This window comes from Coregonus lavaretus, assembly GCF_964263955.1.
Source record: "Coregonus lavaretus genome assembly, contig: HAP1_SCAFFOLD_1831, whole genome shotgun sequence".
Lineage (NCBI taxonomy): Eukaryota > Metazoa > Chordata > Actinopteri > Salmoniformes > Salmonidae > Coregonus > Coregonus lavaretus.
The window spans coordinates 17,501-39,148 of record NW_028165327.1 but is presented as its reverse complement, the minus strand read 5'-3'; the positions used below and the strand labels follow the sequence as shown (position 1 = coordinate 39,148).

The following is a 21,648-nucleotide window of genomic DNA, read 5'->3' as shown; positions in this document are numbered from 1 at the left end:
GGTAAGGGTTAGGTGTCCCCAGGGGGGTTAGGGTAAGGGTTAGGTGTCCCCAGGGGGGTTAGGGTAAGGGTTAGGTGTCCCCAGGGGGGTTAGGGTAAGGGTAAGGTGTCCCCAGGGGGGTTAGGGTAAGGGTTAGGTGTCCCCAGGGGGGGTAGGGTTAGGTGTCCCCAGGGGGGGTAGGGTAAGGTGTCCCCAGGGGGGTTAGGGTAAGGGTTAGGTGTCCCCAGGGGGGTTAAGGTAAGGGTTAGGTGTCCCCAGGGGGGTTAGGGTAAGGTGTCCCCAGGGGGGTTAGGGTTAAGCCCAGCAGGTTACCTTCTGTGTCCTGTCCCCAGGTGGGTTCTGAGTTCTTTAGGGTCCTTTACAGATGGCCGGCCACTTCTCCCCGTCTGAAGAGCTTAAATGGGCGGGCAGCTTCGTGGCGATATCTGTCCACCCTCCACCATTCACTGACGGCTCCTCTCTACAGCTGCTGGACACTAGAGGGAGGGAGACATTGATCGGTCAGTGTTACTTTGGCTTAGTGGAAATGTTATCCTTTCAGGAACACACTCATCTGCATGCAACAAACCGTTTTATTCACAGGAAAGGACAGTCCAGGATAAAATATCTGTACAGGATTGAACAGTTTAGTTATTGATGGGACAGGACAGGAGGACAGGACAGGAGGACAGGACAGGAGGACAGGACAGGAGGACAGGACAGGAGGACAGGACAGGACAGGACAGGAGGACAGGACAGGAGGACAGGACAGGAGGACAGGACAGGACAGGAGGACAGGACAGGAGGACAGGACAGGAGGACAGGAGGACAGGACAGGAGGACAGGACAGGAGGACAGGACAGGAGGACAGGACAGGAGGACAGGACAGGAGGACAGGACAGGAGGACAGGACAGGAGGACAGGACAGGAGGACAGGACAATACAAGATTGAATTTAACTCCTGTGTCATCCTCTAAGAATCATCAGACTAGGAGACAGTGGTACTTTACCTGGTGTCATGATAGAATCATCAGACTAGGAGACAGTGGTACTTTACCTGGTGTCATGATAGAATCTCCTTTCCTGGTCCTCAGGGGCTCTAAGGGGAAAGAGAAGACACTTTTTCAATGGAGATGAAGGGAACAAAGTTAACACACGGGAGCCTTCAACCTACTCAGGAGATCACATTACACTGGAGCCTTCAACCTACTCAGGAGATCACATAACACTGGAGCCTTCAACCTACTCAGGAGATCACATAACACTGGAGCCTTCAACCTACTCAGGAGATCACATAACACTGGAGCCTTCAACCTACTCAGGAGATAACATAACACTGGAGCCTTCAACCTACTCAGGAGATCACATAACACTGGAGCCTTCAACCTACTCAGGAGATCACATAACACTGGAGCCTTCAACCTACTCAGGAGATCACATTACACTGGAGCCTTCAACCTACTCAGGAGATCACATAACACTGGAGCCTTCAACCTACTCAGGAGATCACATAACACTGGAGCCTTCAACCTTCTCAGGAGATCACATAACACTGGAGCCTTCAACCTACTCAGGAGATCACATAACACTGGAGCCTTCAACCTACTCAGGAGATCACATAACACTGGAGCCTTCAACCTACTCAGGAGATCACATAACACTGGAGCCTTCAACCTACTCAGGAGATCACATAACACTGGAGCCTTCAACCTACTCAGGAGATCACATAACACTGGAGCCTTCAACCTACTCAGGAGATCACATTACACTGGAGCCTTCAACCTACTCAGGAGATCACATAACACTGGAGCCTTCAACCTACTCAGGAGATCACATAACACTGGAGCCTTCAACCTACTCAGGAGATCACATAACACTGGAGCCTTCAACCTACTCAGGAGATCTCATAACACTGGAGCCTTCAACCTACTCAGGAGATCACATAACACTGGAGCCTTCAACCTACTCAGGAGATCACATAACACTGGAGTCTTCAACCTACTCAGGAGATCACATAACACTGGAGCCTTCAACTTACTCAGGAGATCACATAACACTGGAGCCTTCAACCTACTCAGGAGATCACATAACACTGGAGCCTTCAACCTACTCAGGAGATCACATAACACTGGAGTCTTCAACCTACTCAGGAGATCACATAACACTGGAGCCTTCAACCTACTCAGGAGATCACATAACACTGGAGCCTTCAACCTACTCAGGAGATCACATAACACTGGAGCCTTCAACCTACTCAGGAGATCACATAACACTGGAGTCTTCAACCTACTCAGGAGATCACATAACACTGGAGCCTTCAACCTACTCAGGAGATCACATAACACTGGAGCCTTCAACCTACTCAGGAGATCACATAACACTGGAGCCTTCAACCTACTCAGGAGATCACATAACACTGGAGCCTTCAACCTACTCAGGAGATCACATAACACTGGAGCCTTCAACCTACTCAGGAGATCACATAACACTGGAGCCTTCAACCTACTCAGGAGATCACATAACACTGGAGCCTTCAACCTACTCAGGAGATCACATAACACTGGAGCCTTCAACCTACTCAGGAGATCACATAACACTGGAGCCTTCAACCTACTCAGGAGATCACATAACACTGGAGCCTTCAACCTACTCAGGAGATCACATAACACTGGAGCCTTCAACCTACTCAGGAGATCACATAACACTGGAGCCTTCAACCTACTCAGGAGATCACATAACACTGGAGCCTTCAACCTACTCAGGAGATCACATAACACTGGAGCCTTCAACCTACTCAGGAGATCACATAACACTGGAGCCTTCAACCTACTCAGGAGATCACATAACACTGGAGCCTTCAACCTACTCAGGAGATCACATAACACTGGAGCCTTCAACCTACTCAGGAGATCACATAACACTGGAGCCTTCAACCTACTCAGGAGATCACATAACACTGGAGCCTTCAACCTACTCAGGAGATCACATTACACTGGAGCCTTCAACCTACTCAGGAGATCACATTACACTGGAGCCTTCAACCTACTCAGGAGATCACATTACACTGGAGCCCTCATCATACGCATTTTGCCATGTCTAATGCTGTGTTCCTCTGGGCATATGCCCTGAATGCCCGGTTTTGGTAATTCTTGATTCTCCCTAACTGATGGTATTATTTAAAAATATATACACACTACCTGTCAAAAGTTTTAGAACACCTACTCATTGATCTCATTCAATCTCTATTGCACTCCACACTGCCCTTTCCCACCTGGACAAGAGGAACACCTACGTGAGAATGCTATTCATTGACTACAGCTCAGCGTTCAACACCATAGTGCCCTCAAAGCTCATCACTAAGCTAAGGATCCTGGGACTAAACACCTCCCTCTGCAACTGGATCCTGGACTTCCTGACGGGCCGCCCCCAGGTGGTAAGGGTAGGTAACAACACATCTGCCACACTGATCCTCAACACGGGGGCCCCTCAGGGGTGCGTGCTCAGTCCCCTCCTGTACTCCCTGTTCACCCATGACTGCATGGCCAGGCACGACTCCAACACCATCATTAAGTTTGCCGACGACACAACAGTGGTAGGCCTGATCACCGACAACGATGAGACAGCCTATAGGGAGGAGGTCAGAGATCTGGCCGTGTGGTGCCAGGACAACAACCTCTCCCTCAACGTGACCAAGACAAAGGAGATGATTGTGGACTACAGGAAAAAAAAAAGAGGACTGAGCACACTCCCATTCTCATCGACGGGGCTGTAGTGGAACAGGTTGAGAGCTTCAAGTTCCTTGGTGTCCACATCACCAACGAACTATCATGGTCCAAACACACCAAGACAGTCGTGAAGAGGGCACGACAAAGCCTATTCCCCCTCAGGAGACTAAAAAGATTTGGCATGGGTCCTCAGATCCTCAAAAAATTCTACAGCTGCACCATCGAGAGCATCCTGACTGGTTGCATCACCGCCTGGTATGGCAACTGCTCGGCCTCCGACCGCAAGGCACTACAGAGGGTAGTGCGTACGGCCCAGTACATCACTGGGGCAAAGCTTCCTGCCATCCAGGACCTCTATACCAGGCGGTGTCAGAGGAAGGCCCTCAAAATTGTCAAAGACTCCAGCCACCCTAGTCATAGACTGTTCTCTCTGCTACCGCACGGCAAGCGGTACCGGAGTGCCAAGTCTAGGTCCAAAAGACTTCTCAACAGCTTCTACCCCCAAGCCATAAGACTCCTGAACAGCTAATCATGGCTACCCGGACTATTTGCACTGCCCCCCCACCCCATCCTTTTTACGCTGCTGCTACTCTGTTAATTATTTATGCATAGTCACTTTAACTCTACCCACATGTACATATTACCTCAACTACCTCAACTAGCCGGTGCCCCCGCACATTGACTCTGCAACGGTACCCCCCTGTATATATAGCCTCCCTACTGTCACTTTATTTTACTGTATATATAGCCTCCCTACTGTCACTTTATTTTACTTCTGCTCTTTTTTTTCTCAACACTTTTTTTGTTGTTGTTTTATTTTTACTTTTTTAATTAAAAATAAATGCACTGTTGGTTAAGGGCTGTAAGTAAGCATTTCACTGTAATGTCTGCACCTGTTGTATTCGGCGCATATGACCAATAAAATTTGATTTGATTTGATTTGAAGGGTTTTTCTTTATTTTTACTATTTTCTACATTGTAGAATAATAGTGAAGACATCAAAACTATGAAATCACACATATGGATTAATGTAGTAGCCCAAATAAGTGTTAAACAAATCAAAATATATTTTATATTTGAGATTCTTTAAATAGCCACCCTTTGCCTTGATGACAGCTTTGAACACTTGGTATTCTCTCAACCAGCTTCATGAGGTAGTCACCTGGAATGCATTTCAATTAACAGGTGTGCCTTTTTAAAAGTTAATTTGTGGAATTTCTTAATGCGTTTGAGCCAATCAGTTATGTTGTGACAATGTAGGGGGGTTTACAGAAGATAGCCCTATTTGGTTCAAGACCAAGTCCATATTATGGCAAGAACAGCTCAAATAAGCAAAGAGAAAAGACAGTCCATCTTTACTTTAAGACATGAAGGTCAGTCAACACGGAAAATATCAAGAACTTTGAAAGTTTCTTCAAGTGCAGTCTCAAAAACCATCAAGCGCTATGATGAAACTGGCTCTCATGAGGACCGCCACAGGAATGGAAGACCCAGAGTTACCTCTGCTGCAGAGGATACGTTCATTAGAGTTACCAGCCTCAGAAATTACAGCCCAAATAAATGCAGCCCCAAGTCACAGACACATCAACAGTTCAGAGGAGACTGTGTGAATCAGGCCTTCATGGTCGAATTGCTGCAAAGAAACCAATGGACATTAGACCGGTGGAAATGTGTCCTTTGGTCTGGAGTCCAAATTAGAGATTTTTGGTTCCAACCGCCGTGTCTTTGAGAGTTGCGGTGTGGGTGAACGGATGATCTCTGCATGTGTATTTCCCACCGTAAAGCATGGAGGAGGAGGTGTGATGGTGTGGGGGTGCTTTGCTGGTGACACTGTCTGTGATTTATTTGGAATTCAAGGCACACTTAACCAGCATGGCTACCACAGCATTCTGCAGCGATACGCCATCCCATCTGGTTTGGGCTTAGTGGGACTATCATTTGTTTTTCAACAGGACAATGAACCAACACACCTCCAGGCTGTGTAAGGGCTGTTTTACCAAGAAGGAGAGTGATGGAGTGCTGCATCAGATGACCTGGCCTCCACAATCCCCCGACCTCCACCCAATTGAGATGGTTTGGGATGAGTCGGACCGCAGAGTGAAGGAAAAGCAGCCAACAAGTGCTCAGCATATGTGGGAACTCCTTCAAGACTGTTGGAAAAGCATTCCAGGTGAAGCTGGTTGAGAGAATACCAAGAGTGTGCAAAGCTGTCATCAAGGCAAAGGGCGGCTATTTGAAGAATCTCAAATATATTTTGATTTGTTTAACACTTTTTTGGTTACTACATGATTCCATGTGTTATTTCATAGTTTTGATGTCTTCACTATTATTCTACAATGTAGAAAATAGTAAAAATAAAGAAAAACCCTTGAAATGAGTAGGTGTTCTAAAACTTTTGACCAGTAGTGTATAGTTCAATATGTTTTCTATCTGGTTTTGGTTGTTTAAACGTTTTTCCCCGAAAATCACCACTTAGACGGCCCGCCTAAGAACTTTCTATACAGAAAAACCCTGTAATTAGCTCCAATTTCTAGCATGCCAACTGTTCCTGTAGACTTCCAGTCATTGCGCTAACGCTAGTTAGCATTGGCTCGTGAAACATCCTTCATACTGGACACAGAGACATAAAATGGTATCTGCAGTGGTATTCTGTTGCAGCTAGCGATATTCCTGCTTATTCCTTACTGATTCCGAGAAACTTCCAACTGGGATTTCTGGGAAACCTACCAGCCTAATACAGATGACATACCTCTGTTCTTCCTGCGGACCGGGGCGGTTAGAGGGGGCTGTTCCACCTGGTGGTGTGTTACCCCCTCCGTGCTTCCTGACCCGTCAGGCCCCTTCTCCTTCCTCTTCTGCTTCCGCCTCTCCCGGTTACTCACCTTAGTCTGCCACGCACCTGGAGGAGAGAGCAGGGGTTTGGTTTCTTTAAATCTACTAGGATTATAATGTTGATTCACCTGGAGGAGAGAGCAGGGGTTTGGTTTCTTTAAATCTACTAGGATTATAATGTTGTTTCACCTGGAGGAGAGAGCAGGGGTTTGGTTTCTTTAAATCTACTAGGATTATAATGTTGTTTCACCTGGAGGAGAGAGCAGGGGTTTGGTTTCTTTAAATCTACTAGGATTATAATGTTGTTTCACCTGGAGGAGAGAGCAGGGGTTTGGTTTCTTTAAATCTACTAGGATTATAATGTTGTTTCACCTGGAGGAGAGAGCAGGGGTTTGGTTTCTTTAAATCTACTAGGATTATAATGTTGTTTCACCTGGAGGAGAGAGCAGGGGTTTGGTTTCTTTAAATCTACTAGGATTATAATGTTGTTTCACCTGGAGGAGAGAGCAGGGGTTTGGTTTCTTTAAATCTACTAGGATTATAATGTTGTTTCACCTGGAGGAGAGAGCAGGGGTTTAGTTTCTTTAAATCTACTAGGATTATAATGTTGTTTCACCTGGAGGAGAGAGCAGGGGTTTAGTTTCTTTAAATCTACTAGGATTATAATGTTGTTTCACCTGGAGGAGAGAGCAGGGGTTTGGTTTCTTTCTCTCTACCTTTAAGAGCTCCCTGTGTACAGATCTAGGATCAGTGTCCCCTCCCCCTATCCTAACCTTGAGGCATTTCCATGGTAACAGATTTGCGCCGACACTGACTTTCCACTTCAAATGTATGCCAAACAAAAAAACATTGATATAGAAGTTTAACAAACCATGTTCAACAAACTATGCACAAGGACTACTTATAACAATTTACACTGAACATTTTACAAAAACACATTTCCTGAAGGAGCTGTGCAGATGCAAAGTTCGGTAACAGAATTTCGGTAAAATCTCAGTTTCTTTTGTGTCCATGTTTTCCAAAAACTCTTACATATCTGCTCCGAATTAAGATTCAACGATGTCTGCAGAAAGAATGGGGTGTCAGCTATGACAAGACACATTGAAAAAATCTATTTTGGTTAATGAACTACAGTAAGTGAAGTGGATTTATACCCGGTAACGGAATTGCGGTAACGGAACGTCATCATGGGTCCCTGATCTGTACTACACAGAAATCCATAATGATGATATGAAAGTCATGCTCTTCATGGGGATGTATCCTGAATGGTACAAAAGGTAGAAATATACAATATCCTCCTTTGCATATTTTGGTATTATTCTACATACTGGCTATTATTTTAACGAGCTCTTCCCCCAAACACGACCAAATTCGGTTGGTCCGGACCAAATATAGACGTCAATGTTTCACAACTTTGGACATTAAGCCCAGTAGATTACAGTTCAGTTCAGTACTAGTGTTGTCACGATACCAGAATTTGGACTTGGATACCGATTACAGGTTTAGTATCATGATACTCGATACCATCATGATACCAAAACAACAAAGGTGTTTTAGCCAGTCCTAGAATGGCACTTTATCCAGACAGATAAACTCAGCTCCTGCTCTGTTCAGTCTCATCACATTAGAACATGTCCTTTATCCAGACAGATAAACTCAGCTCCTGCTCTGTTCAGTCTCATCACATTAGAACATGTCCTTTATCCAGACAGATAAACTCAGCTCCTGCTCTGTTCAGTCTCATCACATTAGAACATGTCCTTTATCCAGACAGATAAACTCAGCTCCTGCTCTGTTCAGTCTCATCACATTAGAACATGTCCTTTATCCAGACAGATAAACTCAGCTCCTGCTCTGTTCAGTCTCATCACATTAGAACATGTCCTTTATCCAGACAGATAAACTCAGCTCCTGCTCTGTTCAGTCTCATCACATTAGAACATGTCCTTTATCCAGACAGATAAACTCAGCTCCTGCTCTGTTCAGTCTCATCACATTAGAACATGTCCTTTATCCAGACAGATAAACTCAGCTCCTGCTCTGTTCAGTCTCATCACATTAGAACATGTCCTTTATCCAGACAGATAAACTCAGCTCCTGCTCTGTTCAGTCTCATCACATTAGAACATGTCCTTTATCCAGACAGATAAACTCAGCTCCTGCTCTGTTCAGTCTCATCACATTAGAACATGTCCTTTATCCAGACAGATAAACTCAGCTCCTGCTCTGTTCAGTCTCATCACATTAGAACATGTCCTTTATCCAGACAGATAAACTCAGCTCCTGCTCTGTTCAGTCTCATCACATTAGAACATGTCCTTTATCCAGACAGATAAACTCAGCTCCTGCTCTGTTCAGTCTCATCACATTAGAACATGTCCTTTATCCAGACAGATAAACTCAGCTCCTGCTCTGTTCAGTCTCATCACATTAGAACATGTCCTTTATCCAGACAGATAAACTCAGCTCCTGCTCTGTTCAGTCTCATCACATTAGAACATGTCCATTTGTTTTGAGACATTAATGAATCAATAATACAATCGATCTGACTTTGTTTTCACCAATCTAACTACAAAAACAACAATGGTAATCATTTATTTGAAATGTAAATCTCTATTGATAAACTGAGTAAATCAAGACATAGCCTAGGTCTATTCACAATAGAGGGGAATCCATATTATTCAATAGGAGTGGGATCAAGACATAGCCTAGGTCTATTCACAATAGAGGGGAATCCATATTATCCAATAGGAGTGGGATCAAGACATAGCCTAGGTCTATTCACAATAGAGGGGAATCCATATTATCCAATAGGAGTGGGATCAAGACATAGCCTAGGTCTATTCACAATAGAGGTGAATCCATATTATTCAATAGGAGTGGGATCAAGACATAGCCTAGGTCTATTCACACTAGAGGTGAATCCATATTATTCAATAGGAGTGGGATCAAGACATAGCCTAGGTCTATTCACAATAGAGGGGAAACCATATTATTCAATAGGAGTGGGATCAAGACATAGCCTAGGTCTATTCACACTAGAGGGGAAACCATATTATTCAATAGGAGTGGGATCAAGACGTAGCCTAGGTCTATTCACAATAGAGGTGAATCCATATTATCCAATAGGAGTGGGATCAAGACATAGCCTAGGTCTATTCACAATAGAGGGGAAACCATATTATTCAATAGGAGTGGGATCAAGACATAGCCTAGGTCTATTCACACTAGAGGTGAATCCATATTATTCAATAGGAGTGGGATCAAGACATAGCCTAGGTCTATTCACAATAGAGGGGAAACCATATTATTCAATAGGAGTGGGATCAAGACATAGCCTAGGTCTATTCACACTAGAGGGGAAACCATATTATTCAATAGGAGTGGGATCAAGACATAGCCTAGGTCTATTCACACTAGAGGTGAATCCATATTATTCAATAGGAGTGGGATCAAGACATAGCCTAGGTCTATTCACAATAGAGGTGAATCCATATTATCCAATAGGAGTGTGGCACTGAGGTATTGAGTTTATTTTAGCTGACTTCATGGAGCTATAGATGAAACAATCCCTTCCATTTAGGACTTATTATATTGGCAACTGCTACGAGAACATATTATTTTATTGTACTGATTAACAACATTTGCACAGAAGAAGCAATCTCTTCTTTTATAACCGTGTGTCTCTAAGAAATGAATGACGTTCGGGAGGCAGAACGACACGAGGCAGAACGTCACGAGGCAGAACGGCACGAGGCAGAACGTCACGAGGCAGAACGGCACGAGGCAGAACGTCACGAGGCAGAACGGCACGAGGCAGAACGTCACGAGGCAGAACGGCACGAGGCAGAACGGCACGAGGCAGAACGACACGAGGCAGAACGACACGAGGCAGAACGTCACGAGGCAGAACGACACGAGGCAGAACGTCACGAGGCAGAACGGCACGAGGCAGAACGGCACGAGGCAGAACGTCACGAGGCAGAACGTCACGAGGCAGAACGACACGAGGCAGAACGTCACGAGGCAGAACGACACGAGGCAGAACGACACGAGGCAGAACGTCACGAGGCAGAACGACACGAGGCAGAACGTCACGAGGCAGAACGTCACGAGGCAGAACGTCACGAGGCAGAACGTCACGAGGCAGAACGTGGCTGTGGAATTTTGTGGAAACCAGACGGGGGGGCGAGGCAGACGAAGTAGTGAATTAATAAAGTTGGGGACAATCATCTTTGAAATCAGTATATTTTGCATTATAGTTTAGCATATTATCCCAATCCAAGTAGTAGGGTAGTGAATGAATGTTAGCGTCAGCTGTCAGCTAGCCAGGAACGTTAGCCTACAATTAAAGCTCCTGGTATGTCTTGCACTCTAGCCTGTATGGACATTGTTTTGCGAACAGTAATGAACAGTTTCTACATTTCTACATGCCGTGTTAAATTCTTCAAGTGTGTTAACGTTTGTGCAGCATGAGTTGGGAGCAGGCGAGAACAAAGTTCAAGTTTTCAGAAAACAGAAAATGGCAATCTTCGTGGTCAATCTTCGTGGTCAATCTTCGTGTAAATAAATACTAATTTCAAAGACAATCATGGGACCAATAATTGACTATTTCTCCAGATGTATGGGCCTTGAACCGATTACTTTAAAAACCAGTAGCTAATGGCAGCCTGCAGTACCCTGGTCGGCCTTCAACTTGAGATACTCAATGAGAGGGGGCAGCACTGAGCTAGCCTGCAACGTCACTTCCTAGAGTAGCTCAAACTGCGCATGTTCTGTCCACATAGATCTCCCACATGACATTCTCAACCAGAATTCCTTGTTTTCAAATGCACTATTGAGTCTTCACAGATACTGAACAACATGACAACATTAAGATTTTACTGAGTTACACTTCAAATAAGGAAATCAGTCAATTGAAATAAATTAATCAGGCCCTAATCTATGGATTTCACGACTGGGAATACAGATCTGCATCTGTTGGTCACAGTTACCTTTCAAAACAAAAGTAGGGGCATGGATCAGAAAACCAGTCAGTATCTGGTGTGACCACCATTTGCCTCATGTAGCGCGACACATCTCCTTCACATAGAGTTGATCAGGCTGTTGATTGCGGCCTGTGGAATGTTGTTCCACTCCTCTTCAATGGCTGTACAAAGTTGCTGGATATTGGCGGGAATTGGAACATGCTGTCACACACGTTGATCCAGAGCATCCCAAACATGCTCAACGGGTGTCATGTCTGGTGAATATGCAGGCCATGGAATTGTATACAGATCCTTGAGAAATGGGGCTGTGCATTTTCATGCTGAAACATGAGGTGATGGCGGTGGATGAATGGCACGACAATGGGCCTCAGGGTCTCGTCAAGGTATCTCTGTGCATTCAAATTTCCATAGATAAAATGCAATTGTGTTCGTTGTCCGTAGCTTATGCCTGCCCATACCATAACCCCACTGCCACCATGGGTCACAACGTTGACATCAGCAAACCAATCGCCCACACGATGCCAAACACTCTGTCTGCCATCTGCCCGGTACAGTTGAAACCGGGATTCATCCATGAAGAGCATACTTCTCCAGCGTGCCTGTGGCCATCGAAGGTGAGCATTTGCCCACTGAAGTCGGTTACGACGCCAAACTGCAGTCAGTTCAAGACCCTGGTGAGGATGACGAGCACCCAGATGAGCTTCCCTGAGACGGTTTCTGACAGTTTGTGCAGAAATGCTTTGGCTGTGCAAACCCACAGTTTCATCAGCTGTCTGGGTGGCTGGTCTCAGACGATCCTGCAGGTGATGAAGCCGGATGTGGAGGTCCTGGGCTGGCGTGGTTACACGTGGTCTGGGGAGGTCCTGGGCTGGCGTGGTTACACGTGGTCTGCGGTTGTGAGGCCGGTTGGACATACTGCCAAATTCTCTAAAATGACATTGGAGGCGGCTTATGGTAGAGAAATGAACATTCAATTCTCTAGCAACAGCTCTGGTGGACATTCCTGCAGTCAGCAACGCAATTGCACACATCTGTGGTATTGTGTTGTGAAAAAACTGCACATTTTAGAGTGCCCTTTTATTGTCCCCAGCACAAGGTGCACCTGTGTAATGATCATGCTGTATAATCAGCTTCTTGATATGCCGCACCTGTCAGGTAGATGGATTATCTTGGCAAAGGAGAAATTCTCTCTAACAGGGATGTAAACAAATTTGTGCACAAATAAGCTATTTTTGTATTCGGGAAAATTTCTGGGATCTTTTATTTCAGCTCATGAAACATGGGACGAACACTTTACATGTTGCATTTATCTTTTTGTTCAGTGTAGATACAGGTCATTGGTGGAGAGCGAACAATGCAGCCAGACAGCTCTAGTAATGATTGAGGAAGAGGAACAGGCACTTTGCTCTTCACACTTTAAAAGAGGCTGCGCTGACTGAGAGGGCCAATCCTGTATCTCGTGAGACACATTTGACAGAAGTACCAAACATAAATTCCAGTACTGTATCAAAAAAAGTGCAGAAGTTTCAGTATACTGTGAAAAACTATTCAGTTGGGTGCACTAGACTATAGTACATTATAGTGTCCTCAACTCTACTCTCCTCTCTTACTTTTCCTCACTGTCCGCTCTACTCTCCTCTCGTCCAAACTTGTGAACCCAACTGTGGTGTGACTACTATGATTTCGCATTGTAGCCAATTCAATTGCAGAAATTCTGTTACCGATTTTTCTGAAATTCCGTTATCAATTTTGTCACTGAATTTCTAGCTTTAATTACTTAATAATTCATAAACAAATTTGATATCAGTAAAAATGAACCAAAGCCTTGACTTATTCCTACTTTTTAGGATGGAAATGTAATATACAGTGCATTCGGAAAGTTTTCAGAACCCTTGACTTTTTCCACATTTTGTTACGTTACAGATTTATTCTAAAATGGATTCAACTGTTTTTTTTCTCTCTCTCTCTCATCAATCTACACCCCATAATGACAAAGCAAAAAAAGGTTTTTAGAAAATTTTGCAAATGTATTAAAAATAACTAACTGAAATATGACATTTACATAAGTATACAGACCCTTTACCCAGTACCTTCTTGTAGCACCTTTGGCAGCAATTACAGCCTCAAGTCTTCTTGGGTATGACGCTACAAGCTTGGCATACCTGTATTTGGGGAGTTTCTCCCATTCTTCTCTGCAGATCCTCTCAAGCTCTGTCAGGTTGGATGGGGAGCGTCGCTGCACAGCTATTTTCAGGTCTCTCCAGAGATGTTTGATCGGGTTCAATTCCGGGCTCTGACTGGGCCACTCAAGGACATTCAGAGACTTGTCCTGAAGCCACTCCTGTGTTGTCTTGGCTGTGTGCTTAGGGTCGTTGTCCTGTTGGAAGGTGAAACTTCGCCTAAGTCTGAAGTCCTGAGCGCTCTGGAGCAGGTTTTCATCAAGGATCTCTCTGTACTTCGCTCCGTTCAGCTTTCCCTTGATCCTGACTAGTCTCCCAGTCCCTGCCGCTGAAAAACATCCCCACAGTATGATGCTGCCACCACCATGCTTCACCGTAGGGATGGTGCCAGGTTTCCTCCAGATGTGACGCTTGGCATTCAGGCCAAAGAGTTCAATCTTGGTTTCATCAGACCAGAGAATCTTGTTTCTCATGGTCTGAGAGTCCTTTAGGTGCCTTTTGGTAAACTCCAAGCTGGCTGTCATTTTACTGAGGAGTGGCTTCCGTCTGGCCACTCTACCATAAAGGCCTGATTGGTGGAGTGCTGCAGAGATGGTTGTCCTTCTGGAAGGTTCTCCCATCTCCACAGAGGAACTCTGGAGCTCTGTCAAAATGACCATTGGGTTCTTGGTCACCTCCCTGACCAAGGCCCTTCTCCCCCGATTGCTCAGTTTGGCCAAGCGGCCAGCTCTACGAAGAGTCTTGCTGGTTCCAAATGTATTCCATTTAAGAATGATGGAGGCCACTGTGTTCTTGGGGACCTTCAATGCTGCAGACATTTTTTGGTACCCTTCCCCAGATCTGTGCCTCGACACAATCCTGTCTTGGAGCTCTACGGACAATTCCTTCGACGTCATGGCTTGTTTTTTTGCTCTGAAATGCACTGTCAACTGTGAGACCTTATATAGACAGCTGTGTTCCTTTCCAGATCATGTCAACTCAATTGAATTTACCACAGGTGGACTCCAATCAAGTTGTAGAAACATCTCAAGGATGATCAATGGAAACAGGATGCACCTGAGCTCAATTTTCAAATATCAAAGCAAGTCTGAATACTTATGTAAATAAGGTATTTCTGTTTTTTATTTTTTTATAAATTTGCTAAAATGTATAAAAACCAGTTTTCACTTTGTCATTATGGGGTATTGTGTGTAGATTGCTGAAAAAAAATATTTAATTAATTTTAGAATAAGGCTGTAACGTAACAAAATGTGGAAAAGGGAAGGGGTCTTAATACTTCTGAATGCACAGTATATACACCTTAATTTCTCACAAATACTATTAGCTTTCATTTCTCTTGTTGGTGCTCATGGGTCTTTTTACTTGGACCTTAACTGATCCTAGATCAGCATCACCCGCCCCAGACCCACCCCTTTACACCCTAACCCCACCCCTTTACACATCTCCTAATGGAAAAGATGATCACCCGCCCCAGACCCTAACCCCACCCCTTTACACATCTCCTAATGAAAAAGATGATCACCCGCCCCAGACCCTAACCCCACCCCTTTACACCCTAACCCCACCCCTTTACACCCTAACCCCACCCCGTTACACCCTAACCCCACCCCGTTACACCCTAACCCCACCCCTTTACACCCTAACCCCACCCCGTTACACCCTAACCCCACCCCGTTACACCCTAACCCCACCCCGTTACACCCTAACCCCACCCCGTTACACCCTAACCCCACCCCGTTACACCCTAACCCCACCCCGTTACACCCTAACCCCACCCCTTTACACCCTAACCCCACCCCGTTACACATCTCCTAATGGAAAAGATGATCACCCGCCCCAGACCCTAACCCCACCCCTTTACACATCTCTTAATGACCCGCCCCAGACCCTAACCCTAACCCCACCCCTTTACACCCTAACCCCACCCCTTTACACATCTCTTAATGACCCGCCCCAGACTACCGTTACACATCTCTTAATGACCCGCCCCAGACTACCGTTACACATCTCTTAATGACCCGCCCCAGACTACCGTTACACATCTCCTAATGACCCGCCCCAGACTACCGTTACACATCTCCTAATGAAAAATATGATCACCCGCCCCAGACCCTAACCCTAACCCGTTACACATCTCCTAATGAAAAAGATGATCACCCGCCCCAGACCCTAACCCTAACCCGTTACACATCTCCTAATGAAAAAGATGATCACCCGCCCCAGACCCTAACCCTAACCCGTTACACATCTCTTAATGACCCGCCCCAGACTACCTTTACACATCTCTTAATGACCCGCCCCAGACTACCGTTACACATCTCCTAATGACCCGCCCCAGACTACCTTTACACATCTCTTAATGACCCGCCCCAGACTACCGTTACACATCTCCTAATGAAAAAGATGATCCCTACAGAACTAGAAGCACAGCTTGATAACCCTTTAAGTGTGATTTAAGGTTTTCATTAATGTCATCATACAGATATCCAATTTATAGTTGTATAGCCTCAATTGAATTACTGCTTGGCCAACATGGACGTTTCTACACAGCTTGATGTTAGTTAGATCAAGGTGAAATGGCATCAATCATTAAGCAACAGATTAAACACAACTGTTTCTCCCACTTAAAAAGATGAGAGGCCTGTAATTTTCATCATAGGTACACGTCAACTATGACAGACAAATTGAGAGAAAAAAAATCCAGAAAATCACATTGTAGGATTTTTAATGAATTTATTTGCAAATTATGGTCTTGGACTCATCTTTTTAAGTGGGAGAACTTCACAATTGGTGGCTGCGACCTGGCCAAGATAAAGCAAAGCAGTGCGATAAAAACAACAACACAGGGTTACATATGGGGTAAAACAAAACAAAGTCAAAAATAAAACAGAAAATATATATACAGTGTGTGCGAATGTAGTAAGTTATGGAGGTAAGGCAATAAATAAATAGGCCATTGTGCAAAAATACACTGCTAAAAAAATAAAGGGAACACTAAAATAACACATCCTAGATCTGAATGAATGAAATAATCTTATTAAATACTTTTTTCTTTACATAGTTGAATGTGCTGACAACAAAATCACACAAAAATGATCAATGGAAATCAAATGTATCAACCCATGGAGGTCTGGATTTGGAGTCACCCTCAAAATTAAAGTGGAAAACCACACTACAGGCTGATCCAACTTTGATGTAATGTCCTTAAAACAAGTCAAAATGAGGCTCAGTAGTGTGTGTGGCCTCCACGTGCCTGTATGACCTCCCTACAACGCCTGGGCATGCTCCTGATGAGGTGGCGGATGGTCTCCTGGGGGATCTCCTCCCAGACCTGGACTAAAGCATCCGCCAACTCCTGGACAGTCTGTGGTGCAACGTGGCGTTGGTGGATGGAGCGAGACATGATGTCCCAGATGTGCTCAATTGGATTCAGGTCTGGGGAACGGGCGGGCCAGTCCATAGCATCAATGCCTTCCTCTTGCAGGAACTGCTGACACACTCCAGCCACATGAGGTCTAGCATTGTCTTGCATTAGGAGGAACCCAGGGCCAACTGCACCAGCATATGGTCTCACAAGGGGTCTGAGGATCTCATCTCGGTACCTAATGGCAGTCAGGCTACCTCTGGCGAGCACATGGAGGGCTGTGCGGCCCCCCAAAGAAATGCCACCCCACACCATGACTGACCCACCGCCAAACCGGTCATGCTGGAGGATGTTGCAGGCAGCAGAACGTTCTCCACGGCGTCTCCAGACTCTGTCACGTCTGTCACATGTGGTCAGTGTGAACCTGCTTTCATCTGTGAAGAGCACAGGGCACCAGTGGTGAATTTGCCAATCTTGGTGTTCTCTGGCAAATGCCAAACGTCCTGCACGGTGTTGGGCTGTAAGCACAACCCCCACCTGTGGACGTCGGGCCCTCATACCACCCTCATGGAGTCTGTTTCTGACCGTTTGAGCAGACACATGCACATTTGTGGCCTGCTGGAGGTCATTTTGCAGGGCTCTGGCAGTGCTCCTCCTGCTCCTCCTTGCACAAAGGCGGAGGTAGCAGTCCTGCTGCTGGGTTGTTGCCCTCCTACAGCCTCCTCCACGTCTCCTGATGTACTGGCCTGTCTCCTGGTAGCGCCTCCATGCTCTGGACACTACGCTGACAGACACAGCAAACCTTCTTGCCACAGCTCGCATTGATGTGCCATCCTGGATGAGCTGCACTACCTGAGCCACTTGTGTGGGTTGTAGACTCCGTCTCATGCTACCACTAGAGTGAAAGCACCGGCAGCATTCAAAAGTGACCAAAACATCAGCCAGGAAGCATAGGAACTGAGAAGTGGTCTGTGGTCACCACCTGCAAAACCAGTCCTTTATTGGGGGTGTCTTGCTAATTGCCTATAATTTCCACCTGTTGTCTATTCCATTTGCACAACAGCATGTGAAATGTATTGTCAATCAGTGTTGCTTCCTAAGTGGACAGTTTGATTTCACAGAAGTGTGATTGACTTGGAGTTACATTGTGTTGTTTAAGTGTTCCCTTTATTTTTTTGAGCAGTGTAGTTACAATTTCGTAATTAACACTGGAATGATAGATGTGCAAAAGATGATGTGCAAATAGAGATACTGGGGTGCAAATGAGCAAAATAAATAACAATATGGGGATGAGGTAGTTGAGTGGGCTAATTTCAGATGGGCTGTGTACAGGTGCAGTGATCGGTAAGCTGCTCTGACAACTGATGCTTAAAGTTAGTGAGGGAGATAAGAGTCTCCAGCTTCAGAGATTTTTGCATTTGCTATTTTGTAAATTACATCGCCGAAGTCAAGGATCGGTAGGATAGTCAGTTTTACGAGGGCATGTTTGGCAGCATGAGTGAAGGAGGCTTTGTTGCGAAATAGGAAGCGGATTCTAGATCTAACTTTTGATTGGAGATGCTTAATGTGAGTCTGGAAGGAGAGTTTACGGTCTTACTCTAAGTCAGACCCGCCGAGAGTAGTGATTCTAGTCGGGCGGGCGGGTGCAAGCAGCGTTCGGTTGAAGAGCATGCATTTAGTTTTACTAGTGTTTAAGAGCAGTTGGAGGCTACTGAAGGAGTGTTGTATGGCGTTGAAGCTCGTTTGGAGGTTTGTTAACACAGTGTCCAGTGAAGGGCCAGATGTATACAAAATGTAACTCCTGGACTGGACCATTAGTCATAACCTCTCACCCATCTGACTATGCAAGTTCAGTTGGACACTAGGTCTGAACTAGGTCTGGTCCCAATTGGCACCCTAGTCCCCATACAGGGCCCACAAGGCCTGGTCTAAAGTAGTGCACTATATAGGGAATAGGGTGCCATTCTCTGGTCTAAAGTAGTGCACTATATAGGGAATAGGGTGCCATTCTCTGGTCTAAAGTAGTGCACTATATAGGGAATAGGGTGCCATTCTCTGGTCTAAAGTAGTGCACTATATAGGGAATAGGGTGCCATTCTCTGGTCTAAAGTAGTGCACTATATAGGGAATAGGGTGCCATTCTCTGGTCTAAAGTAGTGCACTATATAGGGAATAGGGTGCCATTCTCTGGTCTAAAGTAGTGCACTATATAGGGAATAGGGTGCCATTCTCTGGTCTAAAGTAGTGCACTATATAGGGAATAGGGTGCCATTCTCTGGTCTAAAGTAGTGCACTATATAGGGAATAGGGTACCATTCTCTGGTCTAAAGTAGTGCACTATATAGGGAATAGGGTGCCATTCTCTGGTCTAAAGTAGTGCACTATATAGGGAATAGGGTGCCATTCTCTGGTCTAAAGTAGTGCACTATATAGGGAATAGGGTACCATTCTCTGGTCTAAAGTAGTGCACTATATAGGGAATAGGGTGCCATTCTCTGGTCTAAAGTAGTGCACTATATAGGGAATAGGGTGCCATTCTCTGGTCTAAAGTAGTGCACTATATAGGGAATAGGGTACCATTCTCTGGTCTAAAGTAGTGCACTATATAGGGAATAGGGTGCCATTCTCTGGTCTAAAGTAGTGCACTATATAGGGAATAGGGTGCCATTCTCTGGTCTAAAGTAGTGCACTATATAGGGAATAGGGTACCATTCTCTGGTCTAAAGTAGTGCACTATATAGGGAATAGGGTGCCATTCTCTGGTCTAAAGTAGTGCACTATATAGGGAATAGGGTTCCATTCTCTGGTCTAAAGTAGTGCACTATATAGGGAATAGGGTGCCATTCTCTGGTCTAAAGTAGTGCACTATATAGGGAATAGGGTGCCATTCTCTGGTCTAAAGTAGTGCACTATATAGGGAATAGGGTGCCATTCTCTGGTCTAAAGTAGTGCACTATATAGGGAATAGGGTACCATTCTCTGGTCTAAAGTAGTGCACTATATAGGGAATAGGGTGCCATTCTCTGGTCTAAAGTAGTGCACTATATAGGGAATAGGGTACCATTCTCTGGTCTAAAGTAGTGCACTATATAGGGAATAGGGTGCCATTCTCTGGTCTAAAGTAGTGCACTATATAGGGAATAGGGTGCCATTTGGGACGCATCCTGTGAGTCACTGCCTAATCCCCTAACAATGCCATTGTAGCCTTATACAAGGGTCTTAAAACGGCACAGTCTGAATTAAAACAGTATAATTCTGCAGGATACATTTAGCAAGAGGGCATAAAGAAGTCCCCCAAGGTGAAGGGTTCATAAAGGGGTTAAAGGTCGTACCATCATCAGGCTCTTTGCCATCGCCAGCAGAAACCCTCTCGGCTGGTTTCACCTCGGGTTTCGCTTTCTTCTTGGTTTTCTTCACCTATTCAATGAAAGACAACAAAAAGTCAAACTTTCAAGCAATAGTAGTCCTAATGTTCATTCATTGATAAATATTGATGTATACACTAGATGACTGCTAGGGGGCGCTGTGTTGAAGCCACCGTGCCTCCTTTACCCCAACATTGTAAAAAGAAAAAAGGAAGCTATAGAAATGCATTTATTCATGTCTAGTTAGTTTTGCCACATTTATTCTATTACAGACACCTTAATTAATACTTTTAAATGATCTTATGTGAGCTTAACAAATGAAATAAATATATATAAATAAACATTTTCCCACAACAATAACAAAAATACTTAAATACATAATAATTTTGTCCTTGAAACATTTAATTGAAATAGAATTCCATTCATTCCTATGGAGAACTGCTCCTACTAGGGAGTGGCAATATGGCCGACCGCTGGCTTCAAAGCCTCCCAATAGCCAATACATAGCATCAGCAATCCAGGGTTTATATATATCATTGGTATATTTCCAGTTTCCCAATATACAATACTGTGTAACCATGGCATAACCTACAGCCTGACCAAACACAAAAGACTTCTACAAGTGTGAGTGACTCAACATACTTTGCAGTTTGTCTGTTATCAGCTACAGCTGTGTGGCAGGCAATTTAAAACTCCCCACCAGGTACTGAGTGAAACAGATACGTTTTTAAATAACTCCTGATGCTGAATCTGGATGTCCAGAAGCAAACCTGACACCAGCTTGGACCACCTGGCCCTTCCAGATCAGCATTACCCCTCTCAGTGAGCTGGAGAACAGCCCCTTCTAGACCAGCATTACCCCTCTCAGTGAGCTGGAGAACAGCCCCTTCTAGACCAGCATTACCCCTCTCAGTGAGCTGGAGAACAGCCCCTTCTAGACCAGCATTACCCCTCTCAGTGAGCTGGAGAACAGCCCCTTCTAGACCAGCATTACCCCTCTCAGTGAGCTGGAGAACAGCCCCTTCTAGACAAGCATTACCCCTCTCAGTGAGCTGGAGAACAGCCCCTTCTAGACCAGCATTACCCCTCTCAGTGAGCTGGAGAACAGCCCCTTCTAGACCAGCATTACCCCTCTCAGTGAGCTGGAGAACAGCCCCTTCTAGACCAGCATTACCCCTCAGTGAGCTGGAGAACAGCCCCTTCTAGACCAGCATT

The 21,648-nt window shown here is 45.1% G+C and overlaps 1 protein-coding gene across 1 annotated transcript in view; it reads right to left on the bottom strand.

Annotated features, from left to right (window-relative positions):
* Window positions 1-298: 298 nt before the first annotated feature.
* LOC311115978 (protein LYRIC-like) overlaps window positions 299-21,648 on the bottom strand; it is a gene marked incomplete at its 3' end in the record, with an annotated part of 22,942 nt that continues 1,592 nt past the window's right edge. Inside the window, 5 exon segments of the mRNA XM_084191094.1 lie at window positions 299-349; window positions 352-476; window positions 1,037-1,078; window positions 6,454-6,603; window positions 20,401-20,485. Coding sequence (XP_084047220.1) covers window positions 299-349; window positions 352-476; window positions 1,037-1,078; window positions 6,454-6,603; window positions 20,401-20,485 — 453 coding nt within the window.